The sequence below is a fragment of the Cetorhinus maximus genome, chromosome 21 (genome assembly GCF_964194155.1).
Source record: "Cetorhinus maximus chromosome 21, sCetMax3.hap1.1, whole genome shotgun sequence".
Lineage (NCBI taxonomy): Eukaryota > Metazoa > Chordata > Chondrichthyes > Lamniformes > Cetorhinidae > Cetorhinus > Cetorhinus maximus.
In genome coordinates this window covers 8005089-8028417 of record NC_135899.1, presented here as the reverse complement: position 1 = coordinate 8028417, position 23329 = coordinate 8005089, and the positions used below count along the sequence as shown (strand labels likewise).

The 23329-nt window shown below is 42.3% G+C and overlaps 1 protein-coding gene across 6 annotated transcripts in view; it reads left to right on the top strand.

Annotated features, from left to right (window-relative positions):
- LOC144695628 (butyrophilin subfamily 3 member A3-like) overlaps positions 1–23329 on the top strand; it is a 267537-nt gene that overhangs the window by 216884 nt on the left and 27324 nt on the right. For 4 of the 6 annotated variants that reach the window (XM_078566528.1, XM_078566530.1, XM_078566527.1 and 1 more), the window contains 3 exons: positions 6773–7120; positions 8259–8543; positions 22280–22399. In XM_078566528.1, coding sequence (XP_078422654.1) covers positions 6773–7120; positions 8259–8543; positions 22280–22399 — 753 coding nt within the window. The remainder of the gene's footprint in view (positions 1–6772; positions 7121–8258; positions 8544–22279; positions 22400–23329) is intronic. The other 2 variants (XM_078566531.1, XM_078566529.1) reach the window with 2 other exon arrangements.

Here is a 23329-nt window from a genome sequence, read left to right as displayed (position 1 = left end):
TGCACTCTTCTTGGCTTTTGGGGCCATGTCTTCACTGGTGTCATCCTGGGCTGCAAATATTGAGAAATGTGCGCGCTGCTGCAGTTTAAATATGGTGCCCTGCATGAGGAAACTGTGAGGTAATGGCGTAGGGGGAAAATCAGAGGCAGCCCATCAGCAAGACGGCGTATTTCCTGTGGCTGAGTAATTATTGAGGCAGGAATGGGACAATATGGCGTGAAAAGCCGCCATTGCAGCCAGCAGGTAAAATATCCTTTTCCCGCCCATTACCGAACTTAGTGCAAATCTGGGACAATTCCGCCCTTTTGAACCAGGGGATATTGTGCTAGTCTTTTTGCCTTGAGAGCTAGGTTTAGTGGACCCTACTGTATCAAAAGGAAGTTCAGTGAGGTGAATTGTGTGGTTAGTACCCCAGACAGAAGTAAGAACATAAGAAATAGGAACAGGAGTAGGCCAGTTGACCCATCAAGCCTGCCCTACCATTCAATAAGATCATGGCTGATCTGCCCCGGGCCTCAACTCCTCCTCTTTTGTGCCAGCTCCTCATAACCCTTAACTCACCGATATTTCAAAAATCTGTCTCCCTTCTCTTTATATCCTTTCAGTGATCTAGCCTTCACAACTCTCTGGTTGGAGAATTCCAGCCATTCACTACCCTCTGGGAAAAAAAAAAATCCCTCGTACCTCAGTTTTAAATGAGTGTCCCCTTAGTTTGAAACTATGTCCCCTAGTTCGAGATTCCCCCAATAGTGGAAACATTTTCTCAACATCTACCCTGTTACGCCCCCTCCGAATCTTGCATGTTTCAATAAGATCACCCCTCATTCTTCTAAACTCTAACGAATAAAGGCCTAACCTGTTCTTGATATGTCAACCCCTTCATCCCAGGAATCAGCCTAGTGAATCTCTTTTCAACTGCCTCCAATGCCTGTATATGCTTCTTTAAATACGGCGACCAAAACTGTACACAGTATTCCAGACACAGTTGGAACAAGACATCCCTATTTTTAAACTCCAATCCCCTAGCAATACAGGCCAAAATTCCATTTGCCTTATTAATTACTTGCTGCACCTGCATGCTAACCTTTTGTGTTTCATGCACAAGAACATCCAGAGCCCTCTGTGCTGCACTTTTTTGGAGTCTCTCTCTGTTTAAGTAATGTTCTGCCTTTACATTCCTCCTACCAAAGTGCATGACCTCACACTTACTAAACTCCATCTGCCAAGTTTTTGCCCACTCACTCAATCTATCAGTATCCCCTTGCAGATTCCTTATGTCCTGATCACAACATGCCCTCCCACCTATTTTTGTATCATCAGCAAATTTGAGTACATTACACTCTACCCCCTCCTCCAAGTCATTAATATGGATAGTAAATAATTGAGGCCCTAGGACTGATCCTTGTGGCACTCCACTAGTTACGCCTTTCCAACCTGAAAAAGACCCATCCCGACTCTCTGTCTTCTGTGTGTTAACCAATCCTCAATCCATGCTAATTGTGCAATAATCTTTTATGTGGGACCTTGTCGAATGCCTTCTGGAAATTTAAATACACGACATGTACCAGTTCCCTTTATCAACTCTGCTTGTTATATCCTCAAAGAACTCTAGCAAATTTGTCAAACATGATTTCCCTTTCACGAAACCACGTTTACTCTGTTTGTTTGCGTGAAGCTTTTCTAAATATCCTGCTATTTCTTCCTTAATAATGCACTCTAGCATTTTCCCAACGACAGATGTTAGGCTGACTGGTCTATAGTTTCCTGCTTTTTGTCTCCCTCCCTTCTTGAACAGGGGCATCACATTAGCGATTTTCCAATGCACTGGGACCCTTCCGGAATCCAGTGAGTTCTGAAATATTTCGACCAATGACTCCACTATCTCTGCAGCCACTTCCTTTAAGACCCTTGGATGCAGGCCATCAGGTCCTGGTGACTTGACTGCCTTTAGTCCCACTAGTTTGTCAATTACTTTGTCCCTCATGATAGAGACTATTACAAGATCTTTCCTCCCATTAGCTCCTTGCTTATGTGATATCTTTGGGATGTTTATAGGGTCCTCCATCGTGAAGACCAATGCAAAATATTGGTTTAAATTATCTGCCATTTCCCTGTTCCCCGTTATCAATTCTCTAGTCGCATCCTCCAAACCAGTCTCTCTTTCTTTTTATATACCTGTAGAAGCCCTTGCTGTTTGTTTTTATATTTCTTGCCAATTTGCTTTCATAATCAATTTTCTCCTCCTTTATTAGCTTTTTAGTCATCCACTGCTGGTTCCTAAAAGGTTCCCAATCCTCTGGCCTACCATGAGTTTTTGCTGCTTTGTATGCCTTAGTTTTTGATTGGATACTCTCGTTGACCATCTTTGTTAACCATGGTGGTTCATCCTTCTCATCAAGTCCTTCCTTTTGACTGGAATAAATTTTTGCTGAGCGTTATGAGGTATCTGCTTAAATGTCTGCCACTGCTCATCCACTGACCTTCCCCTTCATCTATTTTCCCAGACCGCTTTAGACAACTCTTTCTTCATACCTCTGTAATTGCCCTTTTTTTAAGTTGAGGACACTGGTTTGAGACCTGAGTCGCCCTCAAACTGAATTTGAAATTCTACCATGTTGTGATCGCTAACCCCTAGAGGATCCTTGACTACGATATCTCTTATTATTCCCACCTCATTACACATTACTAGATCTAAAATAGCCTGTTCTGGAGTAGGTTCTGCAACATATAGCTCTAAGAAACAATCCCTGATGAACTCTACAAATTCGTCTTCCATGTTACCCCTGCCAACCTGATTTGTCCAGTCAATATGCAGATTAAAATCACCCATGACAATTGTAGCATTCTTCTTACACGCCTCCATTATTTCCCGATTTAGACTTTGTCCTACAGTGAGGCAACTCTTCAAGATTTAAAGACGACTCCCACCTATGACTTCTTCCTCTTGCTATTCCTTATTTCCACCCAAACTGATTCCACATCACGATCTATTGCACCTATATCATTACTTACCACTGCACTGATACTTTTACTTTATTAACAAAGCTACCTCACCTCCTTTTCCTTTTTGCCTATTTTTTGGGAACGAGAATTTCCTTGAATATTGAGTTCCCAGTCTTGGTCACCCTGCAACCACGTCTTTGTAATAGCTATCAAGTCATAGTCATTTATTTCTATTTGTGCCATCAGCTCATCTATCTTGTTACAAATGCTGCGTGCATTCAGATAAAGAGCCTTAAGCTTTGACTTTTTAACCATCATTACTCATTCTGGCTCTAATTTCTGCTGCACACTTCTGCTTATGTTTTCAGCCCCTTCCTGTCACACTTTGATTATCGTTCGCCTCTTCACTACCCTGCACCTCTGCTCTCTCATTTTTTTTGGATTTCTGTATTTGTGTGGGTTCTCCAGGAAATTTGTCCCCAATTTCAGCACAGTATCACCCCATCACCCCAAATTTGTTGAAGAGAAATGTGAGTTTCAATGGTCAGAGTCATACCAAACAGCATCTGAGAAGTTAAAGGTCACTTAGATAAGTGAGCCAGTTCTTGCAGCCAAATTGAACGGCTTGCTGTGATCTGGGGAGCTGTCGACACCGATGATGTTGGGGTAGCAGCGGTGTTCCTCCAGGATGAAGAGGGTGGTATGGAATGACCAGTTAGCTGCTTCTCTAGAAAGCTTAAAATACTGTCAAGGAAAGTACTTGACCATCAAGACTGAGTGGGTGAGCGTGAGGGTGGCTAAGTGTTTGGGTGATGTGAGGGTGGCTGACTGTGGGTGGGAGTGATGCTGAGTGGGTGCGTGTGTGTGTGTGTGAAGTCAGTGTGAGAGGGAGGGGCAAGTGTGTGTCTGGCTCACTCCCAGTTGCAGGGTTCTCATTCACCCTCACCCCACACACTAACAGGCACTCTCACCCAATCTCTCAGAGGGTGAGTGTGAGTGAGTGAACACCCTGAGGCTGGGTGTGAGCTGGACACACACACTCTTATGGTTGTCTTTATTTATTACTCATTTTTTTAATTGTCAATTTATTATTGTGATTTTTTTTTGCTTAGCAAGTTGTTTCTTTTCTTTTCATATGTCAGGTTTTTAAAAAAATTAATGTTTTATATTGTGTCAAACTTTTTCTTTCCAAAATTTGTTCATTGACCCACCGCCCCCGCCAAATGTGAGGAAATTAGAAGTGTGGACCCCCCACCCAAAAAGGTTGGACAAGCCTGGTTTAAAGATTATAGGAAAGAAGGAAGACTCCAGGCAGAATCACCCCAGATGTGCACTGGCTGCAATGGCAGTTTCTCACACCGTATCATCCCAAACCCGCTGCATTAATTATGCATTCCCGGGAAACACGCCGTTTTGCTGGTGGGTGGGCTCCGATTCGCCCGCCATGCCGTCACCTCGCTGCTTCATCACGCCGGAGGCCACACTTAAAGTACAGCCACACGCACACCTCTTCGTGCTTCCAGCCCAGGGCTGCTGCAAATGAGACATGGCCCCGAAAAGCAAGAAGACTGCAGCACCCAGGTTTAGTGACATGTCCTTTTGGACATTGTGGAGGCCTGCCGTGATGTCCTCTACCCCAGTTCTGGCTGCAGGAGGGGTAGCAACATTACCACACTGGATTGGTAGGCGACGGCAGTGGTGATCAGTGCCAATGCTGCACAGAAGAGGTTGGCCATCCAATGCAGATAGAGGATGAATGATCTCATCCATGCCACCCGGGTATGGCAACCATCTCATCCTCTAAACTCACACACTCAAATGCATCACACATTCACTGGCATCTCACTCATTGCCAGCTCAGGGGACATCACCACTCACTCTTTCACACACACCCTCACATCTTCATCTGGCCTCCTCAGCCCTCACCATCTTGAGGACACTTGCACAGATCAACTTGCGCCCCCATACAAACCCTGGAATACTCCCCTTCCTCCGTATAGCTCTCACCCTGCAGCCTCTTCCCTTGCCTGAGGCTACTTCTCCCCCCTTCCCCAAGCAAGCCCTAGCACTGCAACCATTGAAAAGCCACCCCTGCCTTATGGCTGGTCTGGTAGGTAGAGACCTGCCTGTAAGCCCCCTAAAAGTGGTGTGGTGCTGTCTGCGAAGCCTGGCGCTGATGACAGCGAGTGCTGCCTGAAGCAAAATAGGCAAACAAACCTCAAAGTCCCAAGAGAAATGCAGCTCGCCAGGTGCACTTCACTTATGTGAAGTTGTGAAACACGTTGGTGTGATGGGCAGACAATCCAGCGGGGGGGATGAGTCTGGCAGGCTAGCCTTATAATGATATGCAGATCTATTACAATGAGGTCCCCGATGTCCGATGGCAGGAAATGTGGTCCGCCATCGACGGGCTGAGTGGACGATCGCAAACTAGTTTCACAATGTTGAGAAGCTGATTTGGCCAGCTCAAGCCGCCAAGCACACCCGACACCAGTGGGCAAGGAAAATTCCACCCTCTGAGTTATGATAAATCTATGATGTTTGAATCCTGCTAATCATAACTGTCACAATTGTTTAGTTAAGCCCTTATGATTTTGTAAATATTGGGATGTATAATTGTGGAATATGGCAAAAATGTTACTTGTACAATATGCAATGAGTTACTTGCTAGAAGGTTTATGATGGTGAGAACTACAGTCGTTCGAGAATGTTGTAGCGAAAACTTTACTTTGGTAAAGCTTTCTTTTTTCCCAAGGGGGAAACTGTGATGGAGTCTGTGATGGTCATGTGGAGAAAGGCTGCTGTGTGGACCTGGGCTGGTTGGAGACCTGAGTGTAGAGGCAGAGTGAGAACATTGTGACCTGGGTGTAGAGGCAGAGTGAGAACATTGTGTTTGTCATAGATGCAGTGGAGAGTGGAATTGACAGGACTTTGGCCAAGACTCTAAAGGGGCACGAAATGGGCCTCACGTGACCGTGGTTTGTGGTGGAAATGGACCTCACATGACCGTAGGTTGTGGTGGAAATGGACCCACATGGCTGTGGGGTTTTTTTTGAGGGAGCAGTTATGGCACAGGTTGTGGCAATGGCTGGTTCTAGGAGCAGCGATCGGGGAAATAAGATTACTGCTGCTACTTCAGTTATTTTTAATGGAACTGCTTGACCAGGATCGGCATACAGTGCACAGGGCTGTTACTGAGGCTTCATATAAAGGTGTTCCTAGTTGATCCACACCTTCAGTATTATTGTAAACAGAGCTGAGACGTTCTGCAGAATGCATCATTTTCATGAAGACTGTGCTTTTGGACCTCAGGTTTGTTGGTAGCTGTTATCAGACTAGGATTGGTGGCTAAATCCTTAAAGGAAAAAAAGCTGGAATTCTACCTGAGGAGGTTCCGAGCTTTATGGCTGAAATTAATGCCATTGAGTGCACTGCCCATACAACAAAGGTAGGTCTCGTGGATTTATTAGTTATTTAACGTGTAATTTATAGTTTATATTGGCCACAATTTGCATGTTAATTCAAATTTTATTTATGTTGATTTTGATCTGATTGTTCAAGTACAGAAATAAAATCTTGCCCTTTGGTTTTCTTGTTGGGTTTATTCAGTAACTTTGTTTCTTTTTTGGTTTGGGATCATGACAATATCTTTTGCAAAACAGTGATTTAGAAAAATATTTTTCTTCTCCCAACAGCTACATAGAATAATAGATTAAGGGATTTGTTTCTAATTGTTTAGTTTAAAATGGATTCTAATGATACAACACTCATTTTTAAGTTTAATAATTAAGAAAAGCTGAAGTAATTTCATCAGATAATAATTCCACAGGTAAATTCACAGTAACTGGACCAAGTCAACCTGTTATAGCCATTGTGGGTGAAGATGCCCTCTTGGATTGTCAGCTTGTACCAGAGAGATTTGTCAGCAACATGGTGGTGCGATGGTTTAAGTCAGATTTTGGTTTACCAGTACACGTGTACAGAAACGGACAAGATGACACTGTTGCTCAACACAAGGATTACAGAGGAAGGACTGAACTGTTTAAGGATGAAGTGACCAAAGGAAATGTTTCTCTTCGAATAAAGAACACAAGGGTGTTTGATGAGGGGAAATACCTATGTACAGTTGATGATAAAACAGATATTGAAGAAACTGAGATAGAGCTGAAAGTTGGAGGTTAGTAAACACATCTACTTACAAATTATAGCATGTTTTTAAGTTAATTTTTTAGTCAAAATTCAATTGCTTCTTTTAAAAAAATCTTCCCTTTGTTACAATATTGGTGCACTGGGACATTTCATAAAGAAAATACTCCTGTAAGTAGAAAATCTGCCAGTTCCACTATTCTTGTAGCAGGGGAGAGTGTGCCTGCATGTAGCAGGTATGTTTACTACCCTATAATAGAGTTGGTTGAATGCTTTTTTAAGTAATTACTATTAGGAAAATGGCTGTAGCAAAATGGGTGACTTTGAAATGTTCTTTGGCCAAATAACCACAAGACTTCCTGTCCCTCACTTTAAGCACAGCCAACCTATCTAATACCTCTTTATCAATTTTTAGCCCATCCAGTCTCTGAACTACCTCCTCTCTCACTATGACTTCAGCAGCATCTTGTTCTTTGGTAAAGACTGATGCAAAATACTCATTTAGTACCTCAGCCATGTCCTCTGCCACCATTTGTAAATCCCCTTTTGATCCCTAATCAACCCCGCTCTTCCTCTTATTACCTTTGTACAATTTATATGCCACTAGAGGACATTTGGATTGCCTTTTATGTTAGTTGCGAGATCATTCAATAACCAATGGTGGCGTAGTGGTATTGTTGCTGGACTAGTAATTCCCATACCCAGGGTAATTCTCTGGAGACCCAAATTCAAATCCTGCCATGGTGGAATTTGAATTTTTTTTTAAAAATCTGGAACTAAAAGTCTAATGACGACCAGGAAATCATTGTCAATTGTTGTAAAAGCCTATCTGGTTCACTGATGTCCTTTGGGGAAGAAATCTGCCATCCTTACATGGTTTGGCCTACATGTGACTCCAGACCCACAGCAATGTGGTTGACTCTTAAATGCCCTAGGACATGGCCCAGCAAGCCACTCAGTTCAAGGGCATTTAGGGATGGGCCAGCGAAGCCCACATCCTGAGAATGAATAAAAAATGTATATTTATTTTGGGATGAAATTTAGTTCATGTTCTAGGAGTCATTTCACAGGAACATTCTGATTATATTATCACTCAATAATATATTAATATCTGTCATGAGTTAAATATTGCTGACCATGTTTTTAAATATGTTCATTGATTATTGTAGCTTTGGGACGTGAGCACTGGATCCAGATAGATGGATACCATAAAAATGGAATTCAGCTTGTGTGTGAATCTAATGGATGGTTCCCTAAGCCAGAGATACTGTGGACTCATGGGGATGGACAGAACTTAACAGCACAGTCTGAAATGAATTACCAGCAAGACTCGAAAGGTCTTGTTAATGTCCAGAGCTTTGTTGCTGTAACAAGAGATTCAACAAACAGGTTCCAGTGTCTCATACAGAACAAACTGTTGAAAAAAGAACAAGAAGCAGCAATCCAGATATCAGGTCTGTAAATTATAAGATACAGGGTTTTTTGCAAAAACTATACTTTATTCATGAAATCTATAAAAGCATATTACATAGCCGTTCAAATTTGACAGTATAAAAATAGAATACAGTTCATTTTCAGAACAGTGTGTGGCACACTGAGGTGCCTCACTACACTCACAATTATGGTTTAAATTAGAATATACATTTACATTTCATGTCAAACATTCTCTGGTGCATACAGCCTGAGGAATTTTACATGGGTTCCAGCCCCTGAGTATATATGATGGGAGGGCCTTAGACTACGGTCTTTCCTCAGCGAGACTTTGCAGTCTTTGATCCAAGCTGACAGTATGTAGTCCTGGGCCTCAGAATGTGCCAGTCTACAACACACAGTCGTGGACAGCTATTTACACTGAAAGACTAACAAGTTTGGACAGGTAAAAAACCATTACCTTGTTGATGGTCCTTCAGAAATAGATGATACTTATCTCAGTGTGCTTTTGGAGTTCAGGGAGTTATATACTTCTTTATATTCTTTTCCTGAACTTCGAAATGATTCAAAGTTATCACTTTGACCCTACTGGCGACTGCAGTTATATTTTATTCAGTATATATAAGACCTGATATGTGCTAATGTCTGAGTAGTGTCAAAGCACAACAAAATTACCATTTCAATGTGAGCAGAAGTGCCATTTCCACATAAATTCTCTCTGGTCTGTCCCAGATGCCGTGGCACCAGTCCATGCAATATAAAACCTTTACAAGTCCCTGTGCTCAGGGAATCTCTTCTTATAAATCCTTTACATAATAAAGTCTATGGAGACTGATTTAACCCAATCAGTGCCTAGGGATCATTTGAATGGACTAATTATGAAACCTGTCATTGAATCATTTGTGCCCACCCAAGCCACATTTCAGCGATTGGCTTCCCATGCTCTGCTTCTGGTACAGGGAGCCAGCATTCCAATGCCAGAGTGAAAAACATGGTGGCCTTGGAATCCAGGTGTCTTGCCTAGGTTTCAAAGTGCTACTGTTTCTCTCTTCCCTCTGGAAGTTGTTTATCTCTTTATTCCTACATAGCAAGTTGTCTGTTTTCAGTTTGCTAGGTTCCTGCTGATGTCTGCCTTTTGTTGATTTGGTCACTAAAGGCCCAAACCTCAATTCCCCACCAAGCCACCTCTCAACTGCTTTTACCCAGGGTGTATTACAAATAGTACAAAAATGCTCAGTGTAGCAATGAAATGAAAGAAGTGTACAACAAGTCATTGTGTTTAGTTAGTTCTCGCTAATTAGCAGGAAAAGCCAATGTAGGGATTTTGCAGGATTTTACACCGAGAGTAGTCTAACAGTGTTAACATCAAGTCCTGTGTTATGGAGTTGCTTGGGATGAACCTTAACAAAAATAACTACATTCTTTCCAGACCTTCTTTGCAAAGGCATGTTCCTTTAAGGCACTCCTTAAAACAAAACAGTTTGACCAATTGACCAAGCTTTTGGTCATCTGACATACTATTTCCTTATGTGGCTCAGTGTTATAGTTTGTTTTATGAAGCTCCTTACTTTAAAGGCTAAATCCAATTCAATCCTCGAGCCATGGTATCGGATAGGAGTCTATACCGTATTAATCTTTTGATCAAAATAAAGAGGGACAATCTGGAGTATGAGGGAAAAGAAATATAAATGCAGACAACAAAAGCTTCTACAAATATATAAAAAGGAAGAGAATAGATAATGTGAGCATTGGTCCCTTAGATGGTGAGTCTGGGCAACTAATAATGGGAAACAAGAAAATGGCAGAGACTTTGAACAGATATTTTGTATCTCTCTTCACATGGTAAGACACAAAAACACCCTAAGAATAGTAGAACTCCAGGGGGGGGAAGGGAGGGAGGAACTTAAAACTATCACATTCACTAGAGGGAAAAAGTACCAAGAAAACTATTGGGACTAAAGGCTGACAAGTCCCCTGGACCTGATTGCTGGCATTCTAGGGTCTCAAAAGCAGCGGCTGCAATGATAGTGGATGTATTGGTGTGATGTACCAAATTCTCTAGATTGTGGAAAGGTTCCAGGGGATTGGAAAACTGCAAATATTACATGTCTATTCAAGAAAGGAAGGGCACAGAAATCAGGAAATCATAGGCCAGTGAGCCTAACGCGTCATTGGGAAAATGCTAAAACCCATTAGAAAAGAAATAGTAGCAGGACATTTGGAAAATCATAGTACAATCAAGTAGAGTCAACATGGCTTTGTGAAAGAGAAATTGTATTTGACAAATTTATTACAGTTCTTTGAGGATGTAACAAGCAGGATGGATAAAGGGGAACCAGTAGATGTAGTGCATTTAGATTTCCAAAAGGCATTCAATGAGGTTCCACTTAAAAAGACACAAACTGTCTGGAAAGGACATAAATAGGTTAAGTGAGTAAAAATTGCCAGATGGAATATAGGGCAGAATTCTTTCCTCAATGGGCGGGCGGGCCCCACCGGCTCAGCGGCGGGCGGGCAGCCGAACCCTGCCGCCGAAACAGGGCCCGCTGCCATTTTGAGTGGGCGGGCCAATTAAGGCTAAGCGCTTCCTGTGCAGGGGGGTGGACGGAATCCCTATCAGTCAAAGTGTGCTCTTTCATGCGTGCGCGCAAAAGAGCGCACTGCTCCCTGAGGCAAAGTCCTGTCTCAGGGAGATTCTTGAGAGGTAAGTAAACTCTAAAAATAGATAAATATCAAAATTATTAACATGTCCCCCTCATGTGACAGTGTCACACGAGATGAGACATGTTAATAATAAACACATAAAATTTACTAAATTTTTAAAAAACGGACATGAAACTTCATCCCGCCTGTGGATGAAGTTTCATTAATAATCTGCAGCCCACTGGGGCTCCTGGCCTGCCTGCCAGCCTTAAGGTTGGCCGGGCAGGGTGTTTAATAATGTTAATTAGCCTGTCAATTGGCCATTGACAGGTCGGCGGGCGGACAGCTGATTTCGCTGTCCGCCCGCCTTCGTGAATAGTTAAAGGGACCGGGATGACGTTGGGGGTTCCTCCCGACGTCATCCCCCGTCATTTTTCCCTCGGCGAGTGGGCCCCGCCCCCAAATCGCCAAGGGGGAAATCCTGGCCATAATGTGGGAAAATGTGAGTTTGTTCACGTTGGTGGGAAGAATAAAAAATCAGAATATTACTCAAATGCAAAGACATTGCAGAATACTGTTGTACAGAGGGAGCTAAGATCATAGGATCATAAATGGAAGCAGGAGTAGCATTTGATAAGATCATGGCTGATCAGATTGTTGCCTTAACTCCACTTTCCTGCCTGTCCCCTATAACACTTAACTCCCTTTTCAATCAATCAAAAGTCTGTTTAACTCAGCCTTGAATATGCTCAATTACCCAGCTTCCACTGCTCTCTGTGGAAGAGAATTTCAAAGACTAACGACCTCTGAGATAAGAAATTCCTCATCTTTGTCATAAAAGGGAGCATCCTTATTTTTAAACTATTCCCCCTAGTTCTAGACCTAGATTCCCCCACGCAAGGAAATATCCTCTCAGCATCTACCCTGCCAAGCCCCCTCATAATCTTCTATGTTTCAATACGATCACCTCTCATTCCTCATTCTTCTAAACCCCAATGAGTGAAACAGCCACAGCAAAGCTCCCTGTTGCAATGATCAGGTTCTTGTTTTGCTGCTGCCCACTGTCCACCCTCCACCCCGTAGCTGTGAGAAGGTCCGTTCCATTAAAATTCTGCCTGTAATTTCTGTTCATCTCCATAAATAATCACACACACCAGAGCACAGGCAAGAGAAGTGACTTCCTAGTTTTCTTAAACCTATCTTGTTTTCAATTTTTTTGGGTTTACACTTATTTAGAACATTTGGTTTTATTTTTTGCTTTTTACTGTAGACATTCTTACCTTTTTATAAAGCACTCAACTTAATTTGTGGGTCAAAATCCTGGAACTCCCTTCCTCACAGCGTTGCAGGTGTACCTACAACACATGGACTGCAGCGGTTCAAGAAGGCAGCTCACCACCACCTTCTGAAGGGCAACTAGGGATGGGCAATAAATGCTAGCCCAGCCAGCAAAGCCCACATCCTGTGAATGAATAATTAAAAAAAGAATTGTAAGATAACAAATTGATGACTCATTGATAAGGTTGTTATGCTTAAGGGTTATTTCCTTTGTACCCAGGATTACGGATTTGATATGATTACAGGAAAATTGAAATGATAACAGAAAATGAATACAGATTTAACATGTTGTGAAAGGAAGAGAGAAGATCATAATAAAAAAACGCAACAGCTGCTTTGTTATTTTGCTTCCAGCAAGTGACTGTTTCATTGATATCTAGCATCAGAATGCTCAAATATGTTACTTTACCCCCAACAAGTAAATACTTAGCCAATATCTAACTCAATAATGCTATTAACTCTGTTCATACAATCACCCGAAGTGGCCAGCTCTTGTGATTGCAGATTCTTCTCTCGATGATTAGACGGGCTCTCTCCTTGAGATCTCAATACTTAGAGCGCAGTTCTGGTTTCTCACCCCTGCAGTAAAGATCTCTGATGCATTTAATCTTTTATACCTTTTTCCAGGGGTTGGGTTTGGTTTACTATATTGACAAGCCAAACTATGAAGCTTCTTTGAAAAGCACAATGCCTAATCATTTTCTACAATCTTTGGTTTAACCATGACTTTAATCCACCCGGAAAGCTATCCACCTTCCTTCCACCTTTCTCCAGTAATTTTCCATTTGTGAAGCCCCCTTCTGTCAATTTTCCAGGAAAAGATGCTTTGCTGGAACACTATATGCTTCATCTTATCTCAATCCAAGGCTTAGCCTTCATAAACTAAAACCCTCTTGTTTCTTGCTGCTCTGTATTAACTGTTGTTTCTCTCGATAGCATTTGTTTCTCTTGGATATAACAGGGGACAAGTAAACCTTAGAGCAAGTGGGGAAGGATTGAGAATAAATACAGTCAACGATAAAAGTAGTTTCAAAAAGTAAGCTCAAAGGGAGTATAGACAGAAATTTGTCAGAACTTTGGAGAGATACTGAGGGGAAGGAAGAAAAGTTAAGAAAAAAATAGAAAGGAAAAATGTGCCGTGGAACAGATAGAAGGGGAAAGAAAAGACCATAAAGTCCCTTTATACTCCCCCATTCAGTAGATTTTTGTAAACCTTAGAAACTGACCAACATGCTGCAGCAATTCTGCCTCCTGGGAGGTGCAAAACAACAAAGAAAAGAAATCTACATTATATCCAATCTACATAAAATGGATACATTCTTTTCTCATTATCTAAGGAAATCATGCAACTCCTTGGAGAACAATGATTGGCTGAAGGTCACAGTATGTATATCTAAATATGGAATGCGTTGTGTTGGATCCAAAGGTACTAATTAGAATAAACAAGTACATTGTAAATTATCAAGTTATGGGAAAGAAATCAGGGATGAAACTTGAGTTAATTTGAGGAGTTTTGCAGCAAAAGAAAGATCTTGAGTGGAAGCCTCCAATATGACATAATCACTTGTGCGAGGCCCTGTCAATGGTCTTGCACCTGGGAAAATTCTGACTCTTGTGCAGAAAGCACTTTTCAACAATGAAATAAAGTCTGGAAAACATAACAGAGGAAGGCAAAGGTGAACAAATCGTCTGAACCTCTCAAATATAGTTTGCCAAATAGTTTTTGTCTATCATTTCTCAATAACCAAAGTACTATTCATGCCTAGTTGCCTTAAGATGGTGGCTGGCCTTCTTCTAGAATCAATGTAAATCTTTGTAACTGTTTGATAAAACTGATTGGCTTGTTAGGCCACTTCTGAGTGCAATTAAAAGTTAACCACATTGGTGCAGGACCAGAGTCATATGTAGACCAGATCGGGAGGTTAGGTTTCCTTGACGAAAGGAAACTAGTCAAACAATTGTATTTTTAATGACATTCCGACTGCTGTTTTGTTTTGCTATTGCCAACTTTTAAATTTCCAAATAATTTCTTCAAAAAGCTGATATGAATTTTAACATCAAATGAACTGAATTCAAATTTTTGGTGGGATTTGAGCACAGACAAACATACCTATGAACATAAGAATTAGGAGCTGGAATAAGCCACTTGGCCCTATGAGCCTGATACGCCATTCAACGACATCATGGCTGAGCTGATTGTACCCTCAGCTCCGTATTCCCACCTACCCTTAATAAGCTTTCACTGCGCCCCCTCCCATCCCTTGCTTATCAAGAATATGTCTACCTCTGCCTTAAAAATATGCAAAGACTCTGCTTCCACCACCTTTTCAGGAAGAGAATTCCAAAGACTCACAGCCCTCTGAGAGAAAATAATTCTCCTCGTCTCTGTCCTAAATGGGCAACCCCTTAATTTTAAGCAGTGACCCCTAGTACTAGATTCTCCCACAAAAGGAAACATCCTCTTCACAGCAACCGTGTCAAGACCCCTCAAGATCTTATATGGAACAAATGGGACAGTAACAACGTGGATACAAAAGTGGCTGGGGGATAGGAAACAGAGTAATGGTTAATAGGTATTTTTTGGGCTGGAAGAAGGTTTGTAGTGGAGTTCTCCAGGGCCGGGAATGGGACCCTTGCTTTTCCTCATATACATAAACGATCAAGATCTTGGTGTGTATGGGACAATTTCAAAGTTGCAGATGACACCAAACCTGGGAGAATTTGTAAACTGTGAGGAGGACAGTGTAGAACTTCAAAAGGACATTGACACATTGGTGGAATGGGCAGATATAGGTGGCAGATAAAGTTCAATGCGGAGAAGTGTGAAATGATACACTTTGGTACAAAGAACATGGAGAGACATTATAAAATAAAGGATACTATTCTAAAGGGTGTGCAGGAGCAGAGAGACTTGGGTGTATATGTACATAAGTCGTTAAAAGGTGGCTTGACAGATCAAAGAACAAAGAAAAGTACAGCACAGGAACAGGCCCTTCGGCCTTTCAAGGCTGCGCCGATCATATTGCCCGTCAACTATTTAGATAATATGCTTCTTTTTTTTACTTTTCCTGCCAAAATGGACAATTTCCCACTTTCCTACATTATACTCCAATTTCGAGGTCTTTGTCCACTCACTTAACCTATCTATATCCCTTTGTAGCCTCCTTGTGTCCTCTTCACATCTTACTATCCTATCTATCTTTGTGTCATTGTGAACCATACCTTCAGTCCTTTCATCCGAGTCATTGATATAAATTGTAAAAAGTTGAGGCCCCAGCACTGATCCCTATGGCACACCACTTATTACATCTTGCCAACCAGAAAAAGACCTATTTATGCCTACTCTCTGTTTCCTGTTAGCTAGCCAATCTTCTTTCCATGCCAATATGTTACCCCCTCCATCATGAGCTTTTACTTTTTGCAATTATTTTTTAACTGGCAGTTTATCACATGCTGTCTGGAAATCTAAATACAGCACATCCACTGGTTCCCCTTTATTTACAGCATGTGTTACTTCTTCAAAGAACTCCAATAAATTGGTTAAAAATGATTTCCTTTTCGCAATACCATGTTGACACTACCTAATTACCCTGAATTTTTCAAGTGCCCTGCTATAGCACCTTTAATAATAGCTTCCAACATTTTCCCTATGACAGCCAACTGACCTAGTTTCCTGCTTTTTGTCTCCCTCCCTTTTGAATAAACGAGTTACATTTGTTCTTTTTCAATTGAATGGAACCTTCCCCGAATCTAGGGAATTTTGGAAAATTAAAACCAACGCATTAACTATCTCACTGGCCACTTCTTTTAAGACCCTGAGATGAGGTCCATCAGGACCCAGGGACTTGTCAGCCCGCAGCTCCAATAATTTTCTCAGTACCACTTCTCTGGTGATTGTAATTTTCCCGAGTTCTTCCCTCTCTACCATTTTCTAATTTACAGCTATTTCTGGAATGTTACTTGTATCCACTGTCGTAAAGACCGATGCAAAATACAGGTTCAATTCATCTGCCATCTCCTTACTTTCCATTATTAATTCCCCACACTCACTTTCTATAGGACCAGTGCTCACTTTGTTAACTCTTTTCCTTTTTAAATATGTGTAGAAAATTTTTTGTTCGTTCGTAGGATTTGGGTGTTGCTCGCTGGCCAGTATTTATTGCCCATCCCTAATTATCCTTGAAGGTGGTGATGTACTTCTTGAACCACTGCAGTCCATATGATATAAGTACACCCACAGTGCTGTTAGGCAGGGAGTTCCAGAACATTGACCCAGCAACAGTGGAATATCGGTATGTTTCCAAGTCAGGATGGTCAGTGGCTTGGAGAGGAACTTCCAGGTGGTGGTGTTCCCTTCTGTCTGCTGTCCTTGTCCTTCTAGATGGTAGTAGTCATGGGTTTGGAAGGTGTTGTCTGAGGAGGCTTGGTGAGTTTCTGGAGTGCATCTTGTAGATGGTACAGACTGTTGCTACTGTGAATCGGTGGTGGAGGGAGTGAATGTTTGTGGAAGTAGTGCCAATCAAGCGGGCTGCTTTGTCCTGGACGATGTCAGCCTTATTCCGTGTTGTTGAAACTGTACTCATCCAGGCAAATGGAGAGTATTCCATCCTGCTCTTGACTTGTGCCATATAGATAGCGGACAGGCTTTGGGGAGTCAGGAGGTGAGTTACTCGCCACAGGATTCCTAGCCTCTGACCTGCTCTTGTAGCCACCATATTTATATGGCTAGTCCAGTTCAGTTTCTGGTAAATGGTAGCCTCTAGGATGTTGATAGTGGGGGATTCAGTGATGGTAATGCCATTAAATGTCAAGGGATGATGGTTAGATTCTCTATTGTTGGAGATGGTCATTACCTGGCACTTGTATGGCATGAATGTCATTTTCCACTTGTCAGTCCAAGCCTAAATATTGTCCAAGTCTTGCTGCATTTGGACATGGACTGCTTCAGTATCTGAGGAGTCGCGAATGGTGCTGAACATTGGGCAATCATCAGCGAACATCCCCATTTATGACCTTCTGGTGGAAGGCAGGACATTGATGAAACAGTTGAAGATGATTGGGCGTGGGACACTACCCTGAGGAACTCCTGCAGTAATGTCTTGGAACTGAGATGATTGACCTCCAGCAATCATAACCATCTTCATTTGTGCTAGGTATGACTCCAACCAGCGGAGAATTTTCCCCGGATTCTCATTGACCCCAGTTTTGCTAGGGCTCGTTAATGCCACATTTGGTCAAATGCTACCCTGATATCAAGGGCAATCGCTCTCACCTCACCTCGCATCTGGAGTTCAGCTCTTTTGTCCATGTTTGGTCCAAGGCTGTAATGAGGCCAGGAGCTGAGAGGCCCTGATGGAACACAAACTGAGCATTAGTGAACAGGCTATTGCTAAGCAAGTGCCACTTGATAACACTGTTGATGACCCCTTCCATCACTCTACTGATGATGGAGAGTAGACTGATGGGGCGGTAATTGGCTGGATTGGATTTGTCCTGTTGTTTGTGTACAGGCCATTTTCCAGATTGCCGGGTAGATGCTAGTAAGGTAGCTGCACTGGAACAGCTTGGTTAGGGGGCGGCAAGTTCTAGAGCACAAGTCTTTAGCACAATTGCTGGAATATTGTCACATCCCATAGCCTTTGCAGTGTCCAGTGCCTTTGGCCATTTCTTGATTTCACGTGGAGTGAATTAAATTGGCTAAAGACTGACATCGATGATGCTGGGGACCTCTGGAAGAGGCCGAGTTGGATCATCCATTCGGCACTTCAGGCTGAAGATTATTGCAAATGCTTCAGCCTTATCTTTTGCACTAATGTGCTGAGCTCCCTCATCATTGAGGATGGGAATATTTGTGGAGACTCCTCCTCCAGTGAGTTGTTTAATTGTCCACTACCTTTCACGACTGGATGCGGGAGGACTGCAGAGCTAGTATCTGATCCGTTTGTTGTGGAATCGCATAGCTCTGTCTATCACTTGCTGCTTATGCTGTTTGGCACGGAGGTAGGCCTGTGTTCTTCACCAACTTGACACCTCATTTTTAGGTTTGCCTGGTGCTGCTCCTGTCATGCCCCCTTCATTGAACCAGGGTTGATCCCCTGGCTTGGTGGTCATGGTAGAGTGGGGAAAATGCCGGGCCATGAGGTTACAGATTGTGGTTGAGTACAATTCTTCTGCTGCTGATGGCCCACAGCGCCTCATGGTTGCCCAATCTTGAGTTGCTAGATCTGTTCAAAATCTATCCCATTTAGCAAGGTAGTAGTGCCACACAATATGGTGGATGGTATCTTCAATGTGAAGATGGGTTGTCGTCTCCACAAGGACTGTGTGGTGGTCACTCCTAGCAATACTGTCATGGACAGATGTATCTACGGCATGCAGGTTGGTGAGGATGAGGTCAGGTATGTTTTTCTCTCTTGTTGGTATCCTCACCACCTGCCGCAGACCCAGTTTAGCAGCTACGCCCTTTAGGGCTCAGCCAGATCGGTCTGTAGTTACTATCTTTATATTTCTCTTTATTATCCGTCTTTATATTTCTAGCTAGCTTTCTCTCTTTCTCTAAATTTTCCTTCCTTATCAATCTTTTGGTCATTCTTTGCTGTGTTTTGTATTCTGTCCAATCACTGACCTGCCACCCTATCGTTGTGCAATGACATGCTTTTTCTTTAAGTTTGAGACTACCTTTAATTTTTATAGTTCACCACTGATGGTGGGTCCTCTCCTTGGAATTTTCTCTCACGCTGGAATGTATCTATTCTGTGTATTATAAAATATCCCTTTAAATGTCCGCCACTGCATCTCTATTGACCTATCTCTTCACTTAATTTGCCGGTTCACGTTAACTTTCTTTGCTTTCATGCCTTCTTAATTGCCCTCATTTAAGTTTAAAATACTAGCCTTGGAAGCACTGTCCCTCAAGCTGAATGTAAAATTCAATCATATTATGATCGCTGTTACCTAGGGAGCCTTCACTTTGAGTTTATTAATTCATCCTATCTCATTGCACAGTACCAGGTCTAGTATAGCCTGCCCTCTGGTTGGCGCCAGGGTATGCTGTTCTTAGAAACTATTCTGAAAACATTCTATGCATTCCTCATCTAGGCTACCTTTTGCCAATCTGATTTTTCCAGTCTATATGCAGATTAAAATCCCCCATGATTATTGCTGTACCTTTTTGACAAGCTCCCATTCTTTCTTCCTTAATTCCGTGCTACTGTATGGTTACTTTTAGGGGGCCTTGCCGTTATCATTTCTTATCTCTACCCAACTGTTTCTACAGCCTGGTTTCCTGAATTTAGGTCATCCCTCTCCAATGTGCTAATACCATCATTAATTAAGAGAGCCACCCCTCCACCTTTTCCTAGCTTCCTGTCCTTCCTAAGTGTCACGTACCCTTCAATATTCAGGTCCCAAGCTATGTCATCCTGCAGCCATGTTTGTGTAATGGCTATGAAATTGTACTTCAGTATTTCTATTTGTGCTCTCAGTTCATCTATTTTGTTTCGAATGTGATGTGCATTCAGATATAGCCTTTAGTTTTGCCTTTTTATTATCTTTGTAACCTTTAGCCTTATCTGCTGATTTACTCTTAGATTTGCACTCCCTGTAATTTATGTCCCTTTCTGTCATGGCCTTTTTATCATTTCCCACGTTAATACTTTTCTCTCTTGTCTTTTCTCTACCCTTTGATTTACCACATCTTCCCAAATTTGATCCCTTAACCCACTATTTAGTTTAAAACCCTCTGCACATCCCTTGTTATGTTGCTGGCTAGAAGACTGGTCCCAACATGGTTCAGGTGTAGACCATCCCAATGGCACAGCTCCTCTTTCCCCAGCATTGGTGCCAGTGCACAACAAACTGGAATCCACTTCCCCCATGCCAGTCTTTGAGCCAAATATTCATCTCTCTACTTTTATATACCCTAGGCAAATTTGCATGTGGGTCAGGTAATAATCCAGATATCATTACCTTTCGAGGTTCTGCTTTTCAATTCAGCGCATAGTTCCTCGTACTCTACGCAGAAGCTCTTTCCTAGTTCTACCTAGGTCGTTGGTATCTAGATGAGCCACGAGAACTGGATCCTCCCCCTCCCCCACTGCAAGTTCCTCTCTAGCCCTGAGCAGATGTCCCAAACTCTGGCACCGGGCAGGCAACACGGCCATCTGGAATATTGCTCTTTGTTGCAGACAACTGTATCAATCCCCTTCACAATACTGTCCCCAACTATCACTACATTCCTTTTGCTCCCCTCACTTGAATTGCTTCCAGTGCCATGGTCAATTTGTTCATCCGCTCCGCAGCCCCAGCTCTCATCCAGAAAAGCTGAGAGAATCTCAAATCCATTGGACAATTGCAAAGGCTAAGCCTCCTGCACTCTGGGTCCCCTTACCTGCCTCACTCTTAGTCACACCCTCCTGACCCTGACTACTGACCAAATCAGAAGACCCTATCCTAAGTGGTTTGACTGCCTCTTGGTACAAAGCATCCAGGTAACTTTCCCCCTCCCTAATGTTTTGCAGAGCCTGCAGCTCAGCCTCCAGCCCAATGCCTCTGAGCTGAAGCTCCTTGAGTTGCAAATACTTACTGCAGACGTATTTGCCCTGGACCACACTGGCATCCAGGAATTCCCACATACAGCCTTGAGACATCACCTGTCCTGCCATCCTTAATGTGTTTTAATTAATTACTGAATTGTATTATTCACTTATTTATTTTCATTTTTTATATATTTCATTAACTTTACCACCAGTTCGTATAGTATTTTAAACTTTAGGACTGGAGCAGACCTTAACCACTTACTAGATACTCACCAAGCAGCTAGCTGATTCCCCAGTAGTAGAGTAATAACCAATTCCTACATGGTGGAAAAGGTAGAAAAAGCAAAAGGAAAGGAACACCTCCTTCCCCTCCTCACAGAACTCCCCCACTCACCAAGGCATTCAAACAAGAACAGCTATACACTCAGCTCCAAAACTGCACTCGCTTGCCAACCTTTCACAACATTTAAGTTCAGCCAATTAATTCCCTTATGTACCTTTTAATTCTGTAATTTAATGTTCATGTTTGAATGCCTTAGCTTTCAAAATCCTAATGGGAAGAAGGAGATGAAGGCTAACACAATTGGAAACTCGCCTGCTGCTGCAGAAATAAAGCCTGTGCTACTTTAACCCCCAGACCTTATTAACTTTCTGCCTTTGGAAAACCTATGCCTGTCGACTAGAATCCAGGTGGACCTAGGGACAGGATTGGAGATTGGGGGATATGCGGTATGGGAGGCCTAAATTTTCCTTGTGGGGCCTGGAGAGCAACCCAGCACCTCTAGGCCCCACAACGATAATGAAAACCTTTCAAGATCTCTTCACTTGCCTACTCTCTTCAAATAAACTTGGCTTCCCAATTTAAAATTACAGGCTGGGCCCAATAACACTATCAAACTCTGATCCATATGTTTAAAAGAAGCCAGTCTGGGGCAATGAATTAGCCATGCTTTGAGAAGTCTGTATAAAAATCGTGGTTGGTGGGATCTGAGTTACTTGAGGACAGGTCAGTAACTGAGTGGTTTTAACTGCCCCCCTGCCTGGTGGAAACTCTAGTCTTTAACTCAGGAGCCATAAGCTTTCAACTCAAGGTCAATTAGGCATGGGCAATAAATGCTGGCCTAACCAGCAATGCCCACAGCCCATGAACGAATGTTTAAAAATTAGGCAATTTAAGAGAATAATTACTTTGGAATATGTTACAGGTAATATCATATAATTCACTGCCGATTACTTTGCAGATGATTTCTTCCCGACTGTCTCAGGTTGGCTGGTGTTTTTATCTGTGGTCCTCTGTCTTCTGATAGTAGCTTTTACTTCTGGGATCATCTGGATTGTGAAACAACTTAGAAACATCAAAGGTACGGTCTCAATTCAGTGGTGCCAATGGAAAATACAGATTCAACAAAAATGTGGAAACTGAACCAGGTTTTTTTCTATTATACATGTGTATCCTTGTAAATGTAATAATTCAGCCACTATAGTTTTGGCCTGGATGGGAGGAGAAGAGGCTGTTCTAATGGAATCAATGGCATATCGAAGAGATCTTTTGTTCAGGGGTCTTGTTTTTAATTTTTCTTATGTGTAAAAAAAAAATTGTGTTTCATTTTATTCTTCTACCTTTCACCCAATCCTCCCTAGAAGTAAATCCGTTACACAGTATCACACCATTCTTGATTGACAAAGGGTCTAGGGGTAGACAGGAACGTGGAGTTGAGGCACTGTGAGATCGGCCTTGATCTTATCAAATGGTGTAGCAGGCTCGAGGGACTGAATGGCCTACTCCTGTTCCTAATTTGTATGTTCATATGGACCACATGAATTGTAAGTTTCTGGCTAAATCCAGACTAACCCATTCATGACTAACCACAGACCACTCTGGGTACAGGTGAGTTGAAACAAGCCCAAAAGATTTATTAAGATACTTCACATTAAGTACCAAGTGCTTAACAAAGGCATAGATATACAGTCAGTTCAGTTGAACATCGGTCTGCAGGTCTCTGATGGACTGTGGTACGTGTGTCTTCACTGTTGACTGATGATCTCTGATTTCTCTTCAGTTGGTGTGCACTGATGCCTTGAAGCATCTCATGTTTATCCTTTTCAGGGTGCTCAAGACTTTGATTAGATTTGGGTTACATCATTGTTCCGCCTTGATCATATGATGGCTCACTGATCTAACCTGATTAAATTATAGTTATATTAATCAAACTAACCTGATTGACCTGGTCTAATGTCACAATCTCTTTATATTTTATCCCACAGACACTCACAGACTTTCCTGTTCCTCT